We start from the raw sequence: 19,588 nt of genomic DNA on the forward strand, positions 1-19,588 counted from the left end.
TCCTTCGATTGGATGGGAACAAATCTGGACCATGTTATAAGTTTGAAGTGTATTGAGAGTCAATTGTAAATACTTAATTTAGACTATAAAAGATAAGTCCTACCTCTGCCAGGTGGAGTCTCTCTGGACGTCTGGCGAGCAGACCACTGTTCATTGGACAAAGCATTCCTGAGATAAGAAACAATAAACAACCATGAAAACCTCTAAGAACAGCCTCCTGCAGCCTCTCATTGGCAGCCATCGGAAAGAACTGAGTTCCAGACCACCTTTATGTCCTCCTGAGGTGATCTCAGGTCTAAGGAGACACTTTCGGCAGTGACAGGAGCCAAGGGTGGCGTTGCCAGGCTGATGAGGGGTGGCCACCTTTGCTGAGGGTGCCATATGTGGCCAATTCGGGTGAACCAGGGGTCCAGGGAGCTACACAGACCATCAGACATGGGGAGCACGCTCCGGTCAGTTCCAGCCACTTCCGCCAATCGCTGTGCTCCTCTGAGGTGTTTTCCCGCCTGTCCTGGGAAGGAGATGAAAAGAACACTAAATCAGGAGGTTTGCTGTGTTCAGGAGCAGTTTCCACCCCTGGTAGCCTCAGGGAGACAGTACACAACTGCACAACAAAAAGCCCTCTGTAAAAATATGCAAAATTTCTTACCAGTGCTTGCTTGGAATTTGTTGGTGGACCAAATGGATTTTAGGTAAAGTGGTATTGCTGATACTACTTTTAAATTAGGTTCCTCAACTTCAGAAGTATAGGGATGGTGGTCATAAAGCTCTGAGGAATGCTGCAAACAGTAAGACTGCTCCTTCATTTCAAGGTGGCCAGGAAATAGGTGAAGCTGTGGAGTGGATATGCTTGTGAGTAGGTATCCTTAAGTCGTGTAATGACTGGCCCTCCAAATGGAGCAGGACTTCTCCCAGAACCAAGATGCCACCACTTAGAACCCTCGCTACCTGTGGAGAGCCAAACACCTCCTCCAAAATGATATCAGGAAACTGGGGGGCTGAGTTTTGTCTTACAGGGAAAAGGGCTACCATTCATATCCAGGGCCCTGTAGCTGGGAGTGAGCTTCTGCCTGCTAAAATTCCAAAAGGCACAGGATTTCTCCCAGACCAAAGCTGCCAGCACTTAGAACTCTGCTTGCCCTTGGAGTACCAAACACTTCCTCCAAAATGACATCAGGAAGGTGGGGGGTTGAGTTTTGTGTCTCATGGAAAAGGGGTGGCGTTTGTTTTCAGGTGTCTGTTCCAGGGACTGGGCTTCTGCCTCCTAAAATTCCAACCAGCACAAGATTTCTCCCAGACCCAAGCTGCTACCACCTAAAACCCTGAGTGCCAAATGCCTCCTCCAAACTGACATCAGGAAACTGGGGGGTTGAATGTTGTTTCCCATAAATAAGAGCGAGGATTTGTGTGCAGGTCCCTGTTTCTGTGAGTGGGCTTCTGCTTGGTAAAATTCCAAACAGCAGGATTTGTCCCAGACCAAAGCTGCCACACATAGAACCATGGCTGTATTTGGAGTGCCAAATGCCTCCTACCAAATGACATTGGGAAGCTGAAGGGAGGTGAGTTTAATTTTACAGGGAAAAGAGCCAAGGTTTGTATCCAAGGTTGGCTGCGGGCAATGAGTCTACCCTGCAATCAGCGGCCAGAGAGAAAGGCCAGCTGAGAGTGACAGGTCTACCCAGCACCTGCCAGGATGAGAAGGCACAGGACAGGACACTGCACACCTCTCTTAGCATCCCAAGCACCGAGCATGATGCCTGCAGAGGCAGTACAAGGGGCATGACATGTGGCTGACCAGGAAGGAAGGCAGGGAGGAAGGGAGGGGTCCAAACTAGAGGTGCCACTTCCCAGAGGACCCCTGAAAATGTGGGAGCCATCACATTTCATAGCAAAAAAAAAAAAAAAAAAAAAAAATCCCAGTAAATTGATTTTCATTGTTTTTATTATATAATATTAAGGAATTTTTATTTTTTATGTTTATTTCAGTTATTAGCTATGATTTTCTCTAGGAACTCAGCTCAACAGAGCAGCAGTGACACATTTTGTTACCTGGCGACATCTGTGTTGAGCCAGGACAGGCTCTTCCTTCCACAAACCCCCTTCCATAGTCCCTCTTCCCCATCTCCAAGGTGCCATCTTTCTGCTGACATCACAGTGCATCTTTCCAGCTGCCATTGACATCACAAGGCACCCACCCATCACTGGGAGACACCATGGTGACAACCAGGGGTTGCCTGTAGCCTTGAGCAGGGTTGGGGATTGTTCTAGTGGGTGTGGGTTCTTTTATGGGAGGGCCCTCAGGCACAGGCAGGGCCTGATTGGAGAGAAATTTGGGGAGTAAGATGGAGGGGTGCTATACAATTAGCATCAGCAAGAAGCAGAGTTGCTTGTTCCCCACACTCCTGCAGCTCTCTATCAAAGGTGAGGGTTTTGCGAGCCTCCCTCGGGCCAGAGGGATGGTTGTACAGGGCTGGGCCTGCTCTGAAAGTCTCATGGGTATAACATGTCCCTCTACCAGGGTCAGCTTCTGGGCTGTGGAAGCTCTCTGGGAACCTCTCTCAAGGTTCTGGCACTTATGGGAAGTCTGACAGCGCCTACTGGGCTCTTAGGAGCCAGCTGGATTTTGGGTTGCCATCTCTTTTTGGGGGTTAAATGACCATAGCCCCGGTTCTGAGCCCTTTTCACACCCCCATGTTTGCCCCAGCCCTGCCTGGGGAGTAGAAGGCAGCAGAACCAGGGGCACAGTCCAATCCAGGCCCTTTGTCAGCCCCATCTATCACTCCAAGAGCTCCACGAAGTGCTGTGAGTACAACCTGACACTTCTTTCTGGTACTTTCCAGAGGTGGTGGCCATCTGGGATGTTGTGTCTGCCTACGTCCTAGGACAGATGAAGCTGGACAAGGTTGGCTGGTGTCCTGGACCCCTGTGGTCCCTCTTCCTGAGCATTATGGCACCATTCCGAGAGAACTCCTCTAAGTGTTCTCTGATCTGCCAAGGTTAGAGAGACCTAGCAGAGAGATACAGGATCCTGCTGGGTCCATGCCAAAGATCATCCCAGGGAATCTTTGCCTGGGCTGGAATTGCTTGCGATCTTCTTTAGCTGAGGAATTTTTGTGAATATTTTGAAGAGGGAAAGTAAAAACATTGAGAATATGAGTTTTCCTCACAATTTTCACATTTCCTTTTGTGAGAGACTGGATTAGAACAACATCTCAAGACATCTTGCCCTTGTAATGTCAGACTGTGTCTGATGGGAGGGGCAGGCCAGGCTTTGTGTAGGTGAAGCTGTGCCCAGTCCCACCCCCAGTGCCCAGCCAGGCTGTCAATGACAGCACCTAGGGGTTGGTGCTAACCTGCCCTCTTATTGGTGAGTCCCATCTGGGGCACAGGCCCACAAAGGCCTAAGAGCTTCAAACAGGCTGACCACAAGGTACCCAGCATGTGGGCCCTGCCTTGCTTGGGACTCTGGGGGGGAACTCAGGAGCTGGTAGCTATATGTGTGTTTTGCTGTACCCTTTCTGTTTCTGTCTCTCTCTGTCTCTCTCCATGTCTCTCTGTCTCTCCTTCTAATCCTCTTTTCATGGAACCTTTTTGGTAAATGCTAAATAAGTACTAAGTAATGGGATGGTAAGTGATTTTATGTTTAATTTGTTAGTGTATTTATTCCTTTGCAAAAATTTCTTTAATTTTCTGTATTTCTGCCTTTTGTGTGATTTTTTATCTCTTGAGAATAGCTGGTAGGGGTTTCTCCTTTGCATCAGTCAGAGTAAAGGCACCCTGAGTTTAACCCCTGGATTCAAGGGTCTGGGTAACAGCTATCTCAAGTGTTTTGTCTTCTTCCTGGGCAGGGTGTTCTTGTCCCAGGTCTTGGGACATTTGCTGTGATTCATGAGCAAATCCATGGCAAAGAAAAGCTATACGTGGTTCGAAAACCTGTGTTCCAGCTGGACATAGACATGTCCTGTCTACAGGAGCTGGTTTTTCCAACAGTGATGATACCTGGTGAGAAGGGATCCAGGTCCACATTTGGAGGAATTGTGTGCCCTCTGCTCTTTGAGGGAGGGGGGAATCACCTCCAAAGATGGAGGACAGAGTTGGGTTGACCCCCAAACCTGTCTGGCACTTTGCCATGAATCTCATGCAAACATTTGTTCAGCTGTGGTGTGGTAGTGAAAATGTGTTCCTCTTTGCAGGTGACATCGAGATCATGCCACTGGATTACTGGTGGCTGTCCCAGACCAATTCCCTTCCACCCGACGTGGTGAGGGGCTGTGTAGAAGAGACCATTCTTTTGTACTCCTTCCAGCTGAGGGACAGGCAGCGCCCTGCCTTCGCCTTTGAGAATATTGGCATCCTGTCCTGCCAGGACAATGTCCTGTGCATGCAGTTCCACTGCAGCTGCATTGCAGGACTGGAGAGTCAGGACACCTGGGTAGCTCTGCTGCTCACGGTGAGCTTGAATCTGGGGACATTGAAGTGCTGGAGCATGCCCAGAGAAGGCCAGAGAGGCTGGGAAACGGTCTGAAGCACAAGCCTTATGAGGAGTAGCTGTGGGGGCTGAGCCTGAGGAAAAGGAGACTCAGGGGAACCTTATTGCTCTCTGCATCTACTTGAAAGGAGGGTGAAGCCAGGTGGGGGTAGGCCTGCTCTCCCAGATAACAAAAGAAAAATTGCACCAGGAGAGGTTTAGGTGGGATTTTAGGTAAAATTTCTTCATGTAAGAGGTCGTCCACCCTTGACACAGGCTACCTAGGGCAGTGGTGGCCTCATCATCCCTGGAGACATTTAAGAGGCATGTAGATATGGCCATGGTTAGACTTGTTGGAAGAACTCCAAGGGTTCTTCCAATCTTATTGGTTCATTGATTCCATGATGTTCATGGGGTTTGGGAAGAGGAATTTGGAGAAATAGCTTCTATCCTATAGGAGCAGAAGACAGGTCTTCTTCCTGCATGGAAATCTGACACCTCCCTGTCACTCAGCAGAGGCTGAATGTGCTGGGTTCTGGTGTCAATAATGGAGTGGCCACTGTTCAGGGAGTGCAGGCCCACATGTTCCCTAGGTAAGTGCATTTTCTTGATGATTGTCTGGTTCCTTCATTGCCCGCAGAGTGTGGGGTCTGCCATTCTTCAAGCCTGTGGCATCATTTGCTTCTGGAGTTGGCTACATTTGTTCTTGTGGGTTCCTTCAAATTCAGGATGTTGTCATTCTGTGATTCTAGGTTTCAGCTCACTGTGTCTGAGGATTTTTCCACCCAACCTACAAAGGCTGCAGAGAAACAGTGGGTCAAAACAGGTATGGAAGGGGTTCCTGCTGCCCTGACATACATGGGTAGATCACAACCTGTTACCACACAACCTCACAGGCTGCACCCAAGAGCTTCCTCTTTTTCCAGGAGAAAAAGAACATCCTGGAAAGTTTTCCCTCCCCGTACTGCCATACCAGAAGCCAGGCATGAGGCAACAAGAGCCAGGGCCAAAGCTACCTGCCAGGTGAAATTCTCATGGGATCAGATTGGAGGGATCCTGGGTGAAATCCTCCCCAGACACTTGGACTGTGTAGCAACTCAGGAAGGTCCACAGGAACTGCCTTAGCTCCCCACTTCTCCTGAACACCTGTGGAGTTTTGGCCCCAAGGGAAACAGGTTTCCTATCTGCTGCACGCTCATGCTGATGACTGCTGATATTTCTGCAGTGTGCTCACCCAATGCTCAGCCAGCTCTCTGAGGATGAGGGAGGTAGGTGGGAAAGAGTTAGCTCCTTCAGCCAGGCCTGACATCACACTCCTGGCTTCTGAGGACTGTCAGAGAGCACTGCAGGTATGTCCCAGATGGATCAGACCTGAAGGAAGCCTCTCGAAAGCTGAGGCTAATCATGCCTGACACCTCCAGGAGGCCTGTCAGCTGTCTGCAGAATGGGAACATGGGAATTCACACTGGAGAGAACAGAAGGTGGAATGGGCAGCATGGGAAGACTGGGCTGCTGGGGAGGACCAGCAGATGCTGCAGGTAGGGGAGGAGAACTGCTGTGTCAGGTCACCCTGGTTGCCCATAGAACCTCCCTGGGTCAGAGGCACAGGGAGTGGAATTGGAGGTCGGGGGGAACATGAAGGACTAATGAGGCATGGGACATATCCCTTGGAGAGGGGATGGATGTTTCTAGAGGGCTTAGGGTGTCCCAGGAGGCTTTTGGGCCCCTCTAGGCTAGTTTGGGGGTAGTCCCTGGGGACTGGGAGACTCTTAGGCCTCCAGGAGATGGGAGTCCCTGGGAACCCAGATTGAGAGAGGGGTCTCAGATGGGGATAGGGTGTCCTGAGGCTTCAAGGGGACTCTTAGGACTCAACGAGATGGGTGTACCTGGGGTCCAGTTGGGGGACACCCAGGTACAGGTACAGGGATTTACCTACATGTGTCCCAAGGGAGAACTCTGGGGTGCAAGAGCAGCTGTCAGCCATGGTGAGGTGCCAAGTCTCCTGGCTCCCACATTTCCTGGGATCTTCTGGAAAGTGACACGTCTGGTTTGCTGAGTGTCCCCTCCTTGACAGGTATTCGGCATTGGAGGTGCTTGGGCTCCCCACCGTCCATCCCAGCGCCCAAGAAAGGGGGTCACTGTGAGGTGGGGGAGGGCTGGAACCTCCCTCCCCACAGAGAAAATGTCAGAGAGATTCCAACCTGGGACCAGGTGGGTGAATGCGGGACCAGGTGGGTGGATGTGGGACTGTGTGGGTACAGGGAAGGGAGAAGGGAGAGGCAGATGGTAGCTATGGGATGAGGATTCCCTGTTGTTGCAGACACCTTTCCCCACGAGCAATCCAGGTGCTCTGTGGGCTAGAGCCACATCAGACACGGAGGAACATCTTCATGTTCTTGGCTGAGAACAACCAGCGGCGGCAGGAGCAGCAGAGGCAGTTCTGCAGGTAACTCCAAAGGGATGGATTTCCCCACTGCTGAGGTAGCTCCAAGGGACAGGAGCAGGATCTGAAGGCCACCTTTGGGCTGCCTGACACTTCCCCGATACCCAGTGGGACATCCAGCAGGCTTCCCATGTGGGACAGAGAAGTCCTCGTTGAAGACAGAGGGACCTTGATGGCATGCCATCCCCTCCCCAAACCTGGAAGCATGTCCTTCACTGGCAGAGTCCTACCCTACAATACCTTGTCCTGAGTAGGGACACCTGTATGGTACATCTAAGGCCTTAGCCCAACTTGGCTTTGCCTCAGCTGAACCAGGGACCTTCTCATGGGCTGTGAAATCACCAGCACACCTCCATGGATGCCTTAACATGATCTGATCCCAGGCGGCCTAAGCCAACCCTGCAGAAATTCTCTGCCTTCTGCCTGCCTGTTTGATTGGACACCTCTCTCTCCCCCTCTCACCTCAGCTCCAAGTGCTAGTCCAGTGCGTAAAGGGTCAAGGCTGGAGCTGTGGCTGCAGCAGTGGCTGCCGGGGATGCAGCTGGGAGATTGCTCACCCATTGAGGTCGACCTGTGGATGCAAAATAAATAAATACTTCTGTTCCACCTGGACTGAGTGGTCTAGGCCTGGTGATGAAGCTGTCAGATGACTGGGACTGTGCTGGGACCATGGGGGCTGGGATGGGGAGAGGGGCCATGTGGGGGGACACGGGCTCTTCAGGAAGCTGAGGAGGTGAGTTTGCCTCTTGTCTCCTGCTCAGGGTGGGACCCAGCAGCAGATAGACCAAAGTGGGTGCAATGTTTGCCAGGTACCTGCTCTTCAGGAGGAACAGGAACACAAGCCCTGGTCTTCATGGGGGATCTGTGCCAGCCCCCAGGCTTCCCACCCTCCCCCAGTACCTGACAGGAGGAGAATCCAGACATCTGGGAGATATCCAGGGTACATTTCCTAGCACAGGTGATATGGAACCAAGAGGGAGAAGTGCCTGGGGAGCAATGATCACCCATAGGATCATTGATGCCTACTTTGATGTCACTGCCCAGTGAGGTGCCACCGTCCAAGTGGAGAGACTGGGGAACTCTGGGAGGGCACTGGAGAGCAGTGAAGCACATGGGAGCATTGGAGGGGGCACTGGCAGCAGTACAAGAGACAGGGAGCAATGGAAGGGGTACTGGGAGCACAGGGGAGACTGGAGCACCGCAGAAAGTTGTCACCAACCTTTACCTCCTCTGGGCAGCCCATAATCCACCTCAGCAACTCTTGGCCTGGATATTTTCCTCCCCCAGGAAGGGAAGGTACTGTCATCCTCCTTCGTGAGCCCACCTCCCAAATTTAGATAGCACCTCCAAAATTTGAACACGACAGGGGATTGCTCCCACACAAAAGGTGTGGGGGCAGAAAGGTCCTGGCCTTTACCTCCCCTGGGCAGAAAAGGCACCGACACATCTCTGTGCTCTCCAGTCTGGTGTGTCAGTGACTTTGTGAGAATGAACACCTATCATTGCAGCAAGACTAATAGCATCCCAGAACTAGAATCACAGCCAAAAAATCAAGGGTTTGACAAACAAGGAACGATTCTTTTCCCCTCTATAAAATTCCAGCTTTTAATTGAATCCCACACCAGTTTCTGATTGATTTTGTATGGTGCCACCTGATGCGACTTTTCAGGGGTGGTTTGGTATGGGTTATTTTCCCCCTTCTCATCCTTCACCGCTGACCAACTGTGTCACTTAGCACAGTGGCAGTGCAATACAGAAACAAGGTGCAAAGCAACGCTGAGGATCCAGGATGCCCATGTCCCTCATTTTAGCATCTTTCTGGCAACAGCAGGAAATCCAAATGACAACACCCTTTTAAATGCACTTCATCAGTCACAGCAAACTAGGAATGACCTTACCTGAAACTTTGAGCATGGCACGTTTATGTATGCAACTTACTCCTGGGGAGGTTCCAACTGGGCAGAGAAAAAATTTTCCACAATGAGAACAATCAATCACTGGAATAATCACTCCACAGGAAAGTAGTGGGTTGTCGCTGTAGCAACGGACAAAGACAAACACAACACTAAAGTTTAAGTGGCAAAAGTCAAATCTTTATTGCACACAGCTTATGGTTATCAGAAGGCACCATGTTTAATTCTAGTTGGTCAGTAACATTTCTCCACTCAGTTCATTGGTTAGTAGCTGTTCATGTGTGTACGTGCTAATGGCTTTCCTCTTTACAGATGTTTATATTTTTATCCCTGGGAACAAGACGTTTCACATGGGCAGAATCTTTACCTTCACAGGCACAAATTGCTTTACCCCAAGATGAGATGGATATGCAAGCTGATTCTCACTGTTACCATTCCTTTCTCACGGGAACTTAGCTGAAGTAACAAGGGCTGAACCATGATTTTACAAGACCTTTCTTTTGTAAAGTTTTACCTATATGCAACAGTGGATTTATCAACATTGGACACTTTTGAGATTCAGCTGGAATTGGTTGCTGGGCCAATCTTGTCTTGACTGTGTTTTTGCCAGGAAAGGTTGATCCTGGATCCTTGAGGTCTCTTCCAAACTGGAATTCCATGAGTTTATGAAATCAGATAATGTGCTTCCTATGCTCTGCCACACCTTTTCTGAACATAACATGGAAAGGCATCTTCTAGAGAAAAATTGAGGCCTATCTTCCTAGAGTCACTGCTGTTTTTCCATCCCTCAGAAATGACTGAGCAAGGACTCATAGGACCAGCTCTGCCCCTAGGAGAGAGGAAGTGGCACCAGCCAGTGGCAGAGTGTGTATCAAATGTTGTAGGACAAAGCTTTTGAAGCAGGTGTTGTTCAAGTTCCTCCACGCTGACACTGGCTGGTTGCTGCCAGGCCACACAAAGCTTCTGCAGGGGAAACATGACCCTTTGTGGATGAGTTACTCACTCACTAAGGCCTGCAAAGAAATCAGATGCTGAAGGATAAGAAAAGCTTCTTGTGCCTGAAGAAAGGCTTTTCACAAAGTACTTTTCTGCACACTTCTGCACCCAGAAGACCCAGCTCTCACCTATAACCCAAGCACACTGTGGAGCCATTCCCTCTCCACACACAGCTCACTGTAAGGGTTGGTCCAAAGTTTTCCCTGATCTGCCTCACAACGATCATCAGAGACTGGGACCTGAGATTGCACCACTTGCCCTGAATTGGAGTTCCAGCCTGGCCGAGGTGGATGCTTGCAGGCCAAGGACTGTTTGTAGTTGTGCCTGGTGCTTGTCATGGTACGCTGCAGGGTACTGGTTATCGCAGCCTGTCCCCGCACCTGCATCGTGGAGCTATGATCTCCACATACAATAGTCCATAAATATTCCCACCTTTTGGCCAGAGGTCTCTTGCTTTGGAAAAGGACTATAAAAAGCGACTTTTTTAGAGAAGACTTGGAGGTCTCTTTCTCCCCAACGGATTGAGGATGTGTCACGTCAGATGACCATGAGGATGCGTCCCGTCTGTTGGTAGCTATATCCCATCCTTTCTCTCACTCTCTCCCTCTATCTCTCTCAAAACTTAATTGTTAGCACTCAATAAACTGCATTGCTGCTTTCTGCTAAACAAACCTGAGACTCTTGCCTTTTGTCTTTTGCACCCTGGGGTCGAACAAACCATCACGACTCCCGCTCGGGTTGAGCGGATCATGACATTAAATTGGCGTCACGGACAGGATGAAGGGTTTCTGACAGACAGAAGGGTTGCTGGTTTTGTGTAGTCTGTGACTGGGGAAGGACATCTTGCTCCAGCCGCACCTAGGTGGCCACCTCGACAGGGTGAGCCAGACTAGAAAGGAAGTGGGCATTTCAGATTTCCTGCAAACTGCACACACCTAGGTGAAAAGCACTCTTACACTTGTTTGAGGATTCTGTCTTCAGAAATTCACAAAATATCTCTTGGTGCAAAAGGCAGAACTGAGCTTTTCTTGTTCTTTATTACTGTATGAATGTGTACTGACCTTCCTGAGTTAGGGAGAATACTGTGCAGGCTGAGGAGTACGTGTATAACTCTTACTGTGTGTGAATGTGTACTGACCTCCCTGAGATAGGGAGAATACTGCGCAGGCTGAGGAGTGCGTGTGTAACTCTAATCTATTACTGTATATACATGAACTGACCTTTCCTAAAAATTAGTGGGGGAAAACCTGCGCAGGTTGTGTGCCTGCCTTTCTTGAAAATAAGGGGGGGGGAAACTGCTTAGGATGTGTGTGCATGTGTACTTTTCCCTTTCCTAAAAAAACTGTGCAGACTGTGGGTCTACCCTGTCCAAAATAAGGGGGGGAAAACTGCGTTGGGTGTGAATACATGTGTACTAACCTTTCCTAAGAAGTTAGGAAGGGGTATCACGCAGACTGTGTTTCTACCCTCCCTGAAATAAGGAGCTTGTAGACAGCAAAAGCTGTGTCTGTGATTAAGTGCTGATCTCCCTTGAGTGGCTTTATTTTCCTTCTTTCAAAATGACTGAAAATCATAATGCAAAAGATAAAGCTGCACTTTTCACTTTATGAGCTAAGTATAATGCCAGACCCTCCCAAGGGGGAGAAGACTGGGCTCACAGTAACTGGTTTAATTTAGAAAATGTGATTGATAGGATACATTCTTTGCAACATGAAACAAAATTCAAACTGGGCAGAAATAAGACCATTCTCTGCTCAGTTTTGGGGGTCTGTTTTATGGCAGTTATAGAAACTCGCTTTACGTGAAGAAGTGAAGAAAGAGCAATTATTGACTCTACAAAATTTAGTGGAAACTTTGCAAAAACAATTAGATTAAGAAAGGAATGACAGTCATGCTTTGAGAGATGAGATTCATTCTTTGAGAAATGAGAATCATTCTTTAAGAGCTGCCCTAAGACAAGCACACACCAACACTTTAAAACACACTGATTTACCAAAAGAAACAGAAGAGAAAGAAACTAATCAAATATATCCTCAAAAGGAAGTAACTCTGATGAAAAATAATGGAGAATACTGCTGCCCTAGCAATAATCTGTTTTAACCTTTAGTTAAAGCAGAATACAGTTTTATCAATGATGAGAATTTTAACCCACTAATAACCACTACAAAAATCCTGTACACTGTTATTGAATCATCAGAACAAGAAGCTAGTGGGCACTGGGGCCTTGAAGCTCTCTTAACAATGGGTGACAAATTTAACTTATGGCCCCCAACTCAGCACGCGATTTTTTGGGCAGGGGAACTTAACACTTTGTAGCTTTAGTTGGTACCCCCGACCAACTCCTAGAAAACATTCAAAAAGCTGCTTGCTTGCAAATTACACATGAAATAAAATTCACCGCTGGCCATAAATCACCTATGTAATTACCTGTAAATTTAAAACAATACCCTCTTCCCTCTGGTGCCAAAGAAGGGATCAAACTGTTTATACTGGACTTGCAGAACTCCCCTGTATGGCCAGTCCAAAAACCCAAACCTGAAAATGTGGCTATTTATTAATATATTGATGATACCCTTGTAGGAGGAGATTAAATGGAAGTAGTGGGGGATACCCAACAAAAAATAATCTCCCATTTGGAAACCCGTAACTTGAAAATTGCCTCAGAGGAAATTCAAAAACCTTCTCTGGAAGTGAAGTTTTTGAAGACAGCCACTACTGGGACTGCTCCCCCTGATGGGGTGGCCCAGAAATCCTCAGTAACAGAAGGAATTGTGAAAAATCTGGCAATAACAGAAACTGAAAGCTTGGGTAGCAGCTAGCCTAAGTGATTAAAGTAGCCTCTGCTTTCTTCCCCAAACAATCATTGTTCACTAATTCCTTGTTCACTAATGCTTCTGCTGAACAAATTATTGCTGGGGGACGGGGTGGCTCTTGGGTTGGGGCACTGATGATTATTTGGGGTGTTTTCCAGTTGAAGTGCGGAGTGCATCTCTTGTTTGCAGCTACACTGACTCTTACTCTGTGTTCAAAGGAGATATAGAGTGGCTTCCCTTTTGGCAGCAAAACGATTGGGAAGTTAAAAGAATTCCAGTCCGTGTTACGTGCTGCATAGTTCCATTATTTTAACCTCCTGCCTCTTTGTGGCAGATTCTGTTGTGTTTACTTTTCACAGAATAGCACCGTGGAACATGAAGATTAATTGCTTAATCCCTCATCGAACCTGTATACAGTTACAGCACAGGACCTTACAGCCGTGTTTTATTTTGTGAAGATTCAAAATCAAAATTGAATTGTACAATTTTCCCATAAAATTATGTGTGGTAAAAACAATATAAAATACTGAGGGGAACTTGATGTTAATGTTCTAACACCTACTACCCAACCACCGGTTATACTGAGCCTGAAAATTTTTGAAATTGGACCTTAGGTAATTTGGAAAATTGGCCAACAGCAAATATTGTTTAATTCGGCATGGCCTTTTAGACAAGTCAAATTGCCAATGCTAAACAATGTCTCAGTAATTCAGCAGCTTGTTCACCTTTTCTAGCAGTGGACAACCTGGCTGCAAAAGGAGGATCCTTTCAAGAAACAGACAAGAGACATAACCGATGTTGTGGGAACAAGATTGGGAATTTTGAATAGTATTGATTTAGAAGTAATAATGAATAAATTGGCTAACATGTCTTTAGCTCTTTGCTGTATCCAGGCTCAATTGTGGATGCAGTCAGCTGCTGCCTCAATTATACGAGAAGTCGAGAAAGCCACTTTTCCTACTGAAATTTGGAGAATAATTTGGGATAATGCCCATGATCTTGAAAAAGAATTCCAATCCTGGTGAAACTACTACCCCAGCACAAACATAGCCTCGGCCTTCATAGTAACAGTACGCAATGCTTCAGTACATTCAATATTCCCTATCATTGCGTTAGGGCTGAATCATGACGGAGCTATTCTCTATCCTTTCAAGCATAGAGAATGGGCCCATCAAATTGGCAAGAAATGGCGAACTATTAATTTGGAAACTTATACTGTGTGGGAACAACAAGGGTTTATCTGTGAAAGTAATGCAATCAGAGTTCAAGATGTTTGCTTAGACACAGAACAGAATGTCTGTCACTTTGAAAGTTATCCAAAGAAGATTCCTGAAACACTACTGGGGTATATGAGTAATGGGTGTGCATGCTTTAGAACTGCTTGTGATAGTATTTTCATAGAAGATTTTGGTAGTGAGTACTAAAAATCATTTAAATCTTTGTGTCTATAACTTTACTAAAATTCCTGTTTTAAATTTGAAAAATGCCTTGTTTTAATACTGCTTATCTTTGTTGTATTGCATTATGAATATTGATTAAGATTGATTTTTAGTTCTTATTTAATTGTTTCATTCTTTTTTAAATATTGATTCAAATAGCTTAAAATTTATAAACATTGATTTAAACTATTTATTTATCTCTTTGTAATCAGAAATGGAAACTGAAAATTGACTGTTAAACTGATTATTATATTTCAACCAAGAAATTAGTATTGTTAAATCAAAATTGAAATTAAAACTTATTAACATTGATTTAAATTTTTTGTCTTTTTATAATCAGAAATTGAAATTGAAAACTGATTGTTAAATTGATTATTTGCTTTGTTTTCTTTCTCCCTTTTCCTTTCCCTTATCTTTTTCCTACTTTTCTATTCTGTCCAACTTTCTGTCTCTGTTTTTTCTGGGATAATGCTACCAACTCGGATGAGTCCTGAAGACTTCACAACACCACCACAAAGGAGCGCTCTTGCCGATGATCGTGAGTCACGGGGTGGTGTAAGAGTTGGTCCAAAGTTTTCTCTGATCTGCCTCACAACGATCATCAGAGACTGGGACCTGAGATTGCACCACTTGCCTGAACCGGAGCTCCAGCCTGGCCGAGGTGGATGCTTGCAGGCCAAGGACTGTTTGTAGTTGTGCCTGGTGCTTGTCATGGTACGCTGCAGGGTGCTGGTTATCACACCCTGCCCTGCACCTGCATCATGGGGCTATGATCTCCACATACAATAGTCCATAAATATTCCCACCTTTTGGCCAGAGGTCTCTTGCTTTGGAAAAGGACTATAAAAAGTGACTTTCTTAGAGAAGACTTGGAGGTCTCTTTCTCCCCAACGGATTGAGGATGTGTCACGTCAGATGACCACGAGGATGCATCCCGTCTGTTGGTAGCTATATCCCATCCTTTCTCTCACTCTCCCTCTCTCTCTCTCAAAACTTAATTGTTAGCACTCAATAAACTGCACTGCTGCTTTCTGTTAAACAAACCTGAGTCTCTTGCCTTTTGTCTTTTGCACCCTGGGGTCAAACGACCCATCACGACTCCTGCTTGGGTTGAGTGGATCATGACAGGTTGTTTCCTTTTGCTCATGTGCAAGAAGCTGCTTTTCTCTAACTCTGGCCAACTTTCTTTCCACCCAGAGCCTTGTGCCTTCCTCCAACGTGTCTTATCTTTTGGGAAATTTCATACTGTCTTGGGGTGATAATGCTTTATTCCCTAATTGTCTGCTTCATGCCCAGAAAATAAGTGCTGTAGCTTTAAGACGGACCTGTGGGGTGGAGCAGGGAGCCTTGGGCTCCTGCATGGGCTCTGTTCAAGTCTGGCTCTCTGCATGCTCCAGGTAGCGTGGATCAGGATTGTTCCCTCTGTTGAATTGTTGGGTTTTTTCTGCTAGCATGAAGCAAAAAGTTTTTTCCCCTTCTCTTCCCGTAGCTTGGAGGCTGTACCGGGAATCAGTCCTCTCCGAGATTTGTTCCTTTTTACTTGGACTGTTTCAGCTTTTTTTTTCTTTGACCATCCAAGGAGCTGGTGCAGGATGGCCCTGAACCCAAGACTTTGGACGAACTGAACCAACTTGAGAAAGAACATTTACAGCCACCAACTTCGGCTACTGCAAGGAGAAGACCCACACCAGATATCCATCAGATTCCCAGCTGCTGTGAACTCTTCTCCTCCCATCCCCATAGACAAATATAGGCAGTTGCCATCTTTACCTATCGGTAACGTGGCAAGGTGGGGGTGTGGTGTAAATTTTTTTTCCTTTTTTTTTCTGTGCCTTGTGGGCATCCTTATTACTTTTTCCTTTATTTTCTTTTCACTTTCAACCCCTGGTATCCATTTCTCTCATTGGTAGAAGAAAGGGGAGTTATTAAAATCCTCTCTCTTTAGAGAAAAAACACTCATTTTAGAGCGTTTTCTCCTAGACTTTATCTCCCAACGGAGCCAGGTACTCACAGGAACTGCTGTGTGTGATGGCAATTGCTTGCGCCTTTAATGGGGGAGTGTTTGGGTTCAGTATTTTTTCCTTTTGTTTCTTTCTCTCATGTAATTTCGTCTCATCTGTCACCAAGAAACTATACGGATCGGTACTTCAGAGACAAAAGTTGCCAAGTTCAGGGACGGCACCTGGCTGCACTTCTCTCACCTGAGGGTTTCTCTTGGAGAGGTACAGATACTGAAAGAATTGGGCTGGGGTAAACAGGGTTGGGCGCAGCTCCTTTGTAGATCTTTGGACTCCTGATCTTTCAGAAGGGAAGGAGACTGCAGTCGCTGTGGGAAGAATTCGCTGCCACTGCAGGCTCTGTCTCCTGATGCCTCCTACTGCAACTGGAGCTCTGCTCATAAGAGCGGCTGTTGCACTGGGACCTCATTAGCACCCTTCCTCACTAAAAAAGGGCAAGTTTCACCATCTGCTTGGGTACCTCAGGGGAAGAGCCCAGGGATCCCTGAGCCCCTTCTTCCTCCAAGGGAGCCTCTCCCAGCCCTGTTTAGGAGCCGAGCTGCTGCTGCCCAGCCCCCACCATGCCTCTGCTACTGCTCCAGAGTTTTTTTTGCAAGACTGTTTCCCCACACCCCCTGCCTGCGAGCTGTCAAGTTTCTTGTGCCTCTTGCCCGTTCCTGCCATTTCAGCTTGCCACATCCGAGGTTCCTGCTGGGGCATCGGGATCAGCTGCCTCTGAGGGTTTGAGGAGCAAACCCAGTTTGTGGAGCATCCCTTCCACCATTACAACGTGAGAGAGGCGACTGAGCCCGCTCCGCAGCGCCCCCTGCAGCCGCAGGGCAATCATCGCACCTGCCTGCCCGGCCGCAAGCCACCAGCGCCCCTGCTGGCCGTGCCTGGAACTGCGCCAAGGGGAAAGTGCCTGTGGCCGAGAGAGGCTGGGACTGGGGGTCTGTCTGTTTGCTGGGAATGCCATGGTTGCTGTTTGTTTGCCTTGTTATACTAACTAGTAAAGAACCACTATTCCTTTTCCCATATCTTTGCCTGAAACCCACTTAATTTCAGAGTTATAATAATTTAGAGGGAAGCAGGTGATAGTCTCCATTCCAAGGGATGTTCCTTGCCTTCCATGGCAGACACCTGTTTTCAAACCAAGACACGGTGAGAGCTGTTTGACAAAATGTGTGTCAAGTAGTACTCCAAATAGACAGGAACCACACAGTCCTCATTTCCTTGCTGACAAGCAACTGTGGGCACTGAGGAACTTTTAGGGACTATGAATAGCTCCAAAACTGCATGCACACACCCGTCAGCATTCTCCATCTAAACTAGATCAGTGTTACTTTAGATCTCTGAAGAGCTCTGCATGCAGAACATCCCCTCCATTTCCACAGCATTTTAGTACACAGCAATCATCAAGAATTGACTAATTTCCCAGACACACTTGGTTTCTCCCAGGGTGACCCTTGCTGCCACACTGTCTTTGCTTTCTTGCAGGCAAGAACATCAGTCATCTGCTGTTCCTGCTGCTCTCAGAAGCAGATGCAAAGGGAATGCGGCAGAGAGCTTGAAGGAAAAATGCAGTCTCACCAGCAGAAATGAGCTGTCATGGAGCACCCAGCTGACAGCACTGGGCAGAATTTGAAAACTGGAACACATAAAGAGGGGATTAAGCTGGCCATAGAGAGTGGGAGGGAAATGTTGGACAAAATGAAACTCATGTCCTTCTGAGCATTTCTGTTGTAAGAAAACACTGGAAGTGAAGAGGAAGACTTAATGGACCACCTGAGGCATCAAGAGGCTTAACTTCAGGATGGAGGTGTCATGACAGGGCTACAGGAAGGGACAGGTTCTTGATGGCAGTTAGAACAACCATCGATGTGACAGGGTGTGTATCCTGTGTGATAGCAGGGAAGAACACCTACAGGAGAGGTGTGTGGTGCACAGCTGTGGGGCAATCTCCATTCCTGATTTTAAGTGCTCAACAGGAAAGTGTCCTGAACCATCTGACACATCTTTGGAGTATACCCCACTTGGAGCCAGCAGTTCGCATCCTTTCTGGAGTCTTTCTGAGTCAATGGGTTTTAGAGGTGTTACTAAAACCTGATGTTACACCCAGATTTGCTTAACAAATTTACAGAAACAAAATCAAGAAAAAGAAAAAAGCAGCTGCAGAGGATTGCCCGAAAAGGTTTGAGAATGAAAGACTTGTTTTATTGGCACTTAAAAGCTCTTGGCCTGCTCTTCCTAGCAAAAAAACCTTAGTAGAAGATGAAAAAAATTAAATACATTAAAATACTAGAGTTAAAACTGGAACTGAGAAATTCCACAGAACAGAGGGGAAAAAACCCCAAACCTCAAAACAATTGCACTTTCCTAACATGAGCGAAGTAGGAAATCAAATTGTGCCAGGAAGCTCAAGAACTGTGCAAGAGCTGTTAGCCCCATACTGGTGTCAGAAATTATAGCCTGTGTTTTGTACCAAATATTACAAAATCTCCTTCTCTGCAATGTCTGCTGGCTCCTGGGAAGGACGAAGACTTTGTCTTTCACCTTAATAAAAAATGCATCTTCTCCAGATTATTCTCCTCAGAAAGAGCAGTGCATCATCAGGACTAACAAACCTCCAGTATGTGTGAGGAAATGGACACTGGTGGACCCTGCTCCTTTGTTCAAGGAATGCTGCCCCTCTATGCAGGAAGGTGTATGAGGATGGGGAATACCCCTTACCTTCACTTATTGTGTGATGTCAGGCCCAGATTCTGGATGGAAGCAATCTCATGGTGTGCTGTGACAGGCACCTGGAATTCAGGTAATAAGCAAAAGCCTTCCCTCTCTTCTGTGGCGAGTAGAAACTTGGGAGTTTTTCAGGACTATAAACAATCAGTTCCAAAGATTTTTCCGTGCAACAGATATTTAATTTGGAAGGGTTTTCCGCAAAATATCTATTACACATCCAGGTGTCAACCCCAAGGGTCCACTCCACCTGATCTCTCTGATATTAGGTACCACTTGCTCACACCATGTTTCTCCAACCATCTGGACTGCAAGAGACTCCAGTTTCTGAGCATGAGCCCACAGACACTTTGTCCTAGCAGGCCCAAGAAGCTGCTGGCCACCTGACAAACTCTGACTAAGTCCCCTTGTCTGCAAGTGGCCTACCAGGGGCTGGCTGCAGCTGAAGGATTAAAGGACAGGTGTTTTCCTTGCTGCAGGCATAGGGCCAGATGCCAATCAGCGGTGTAGAACTCTGAAGGCTCCAAACAGCCTCTCTCTAATAATTAGAAAACTCTAATAATAAAATTACCTGGTAGAGCAAATTGATCAGAGCAACACAAACCTGAGTGGGTGACAATAGAACAAGGGTCGCTTTATTGTCAGGCAGTCGAGGAGTTCTTCTGATGCTGTAATTATGTCTCAAAGAAACAGCAGTGGAACTGAGTGATAAAGTGACTGCAAGCAGAGAACCAGAACTCCAGCATTCTTCCTCTGATGCTCACAGCCCACTGTGAGCAGTCT

The 19,588-nt window shown here is 47.0% G+C and overlaps 1 protein-coding gene across 4 annotated transcripts; it reads left to right on the top strand.

The window, feature by feature from the left end:
* The first annotated feature begins 2,250 nt into the window (after window positions 1–2,250).
* Window positions 2,251–7,508, top strand: LOC306810453 (uncharacterized protein). Of its 4 annotated transcripts, none has more exons than XM_079323095.1 (11): window positions 2,251–2,421; window positions 2,841–2,902; window positions 3,849–4,002; window positions 4,194–4,450; window positions 4,982–5,061; window positions 5,221–5,294; window positions 5,395–5,491; window positions 5,694–5,817; window positions 5,890–6,006; window positions 6,543–6,679; window positions 6,789–7,508. In XM_079323095.1, exons 1-11 carry the CDS (start codon window positions 2,343–2,345, stop codon window positions 6,916–6,918), a joined length of 1,311 nt encoding a protein of 436 aa, XP_079179221.1. In that variant the 5' UTR covers window positions 2,251–2,342; the 3' UTR covers window positions 6,919–7,508. The 4 variants fall into 4 exon arrangements, with proteins under 4 accessions (XP_079179221.1, XP_079179223.1, XP_079179222.1 ...); XM_079323097.1 differs by having other exon boundaries at window positions 5,694–5,736; XM_079323096.1 differs by having other exon boundaries at window positions 4,985–5,061.
* Window positions 7,509–19,588: the final 12,080 nt, after the last annotated feature.

This window comes from Erithacus rubecula, assembly GCF_903797595.1.
Source record: "Erithacus rubecula genome assembly, chromosome: 19".
Classification (NCBI taxonomy): Eukaryota; Metazoa; Chordata; class Aves; order Passeriformes; family Muscicapidae; genus Erithacus; species Erithacus rubecula.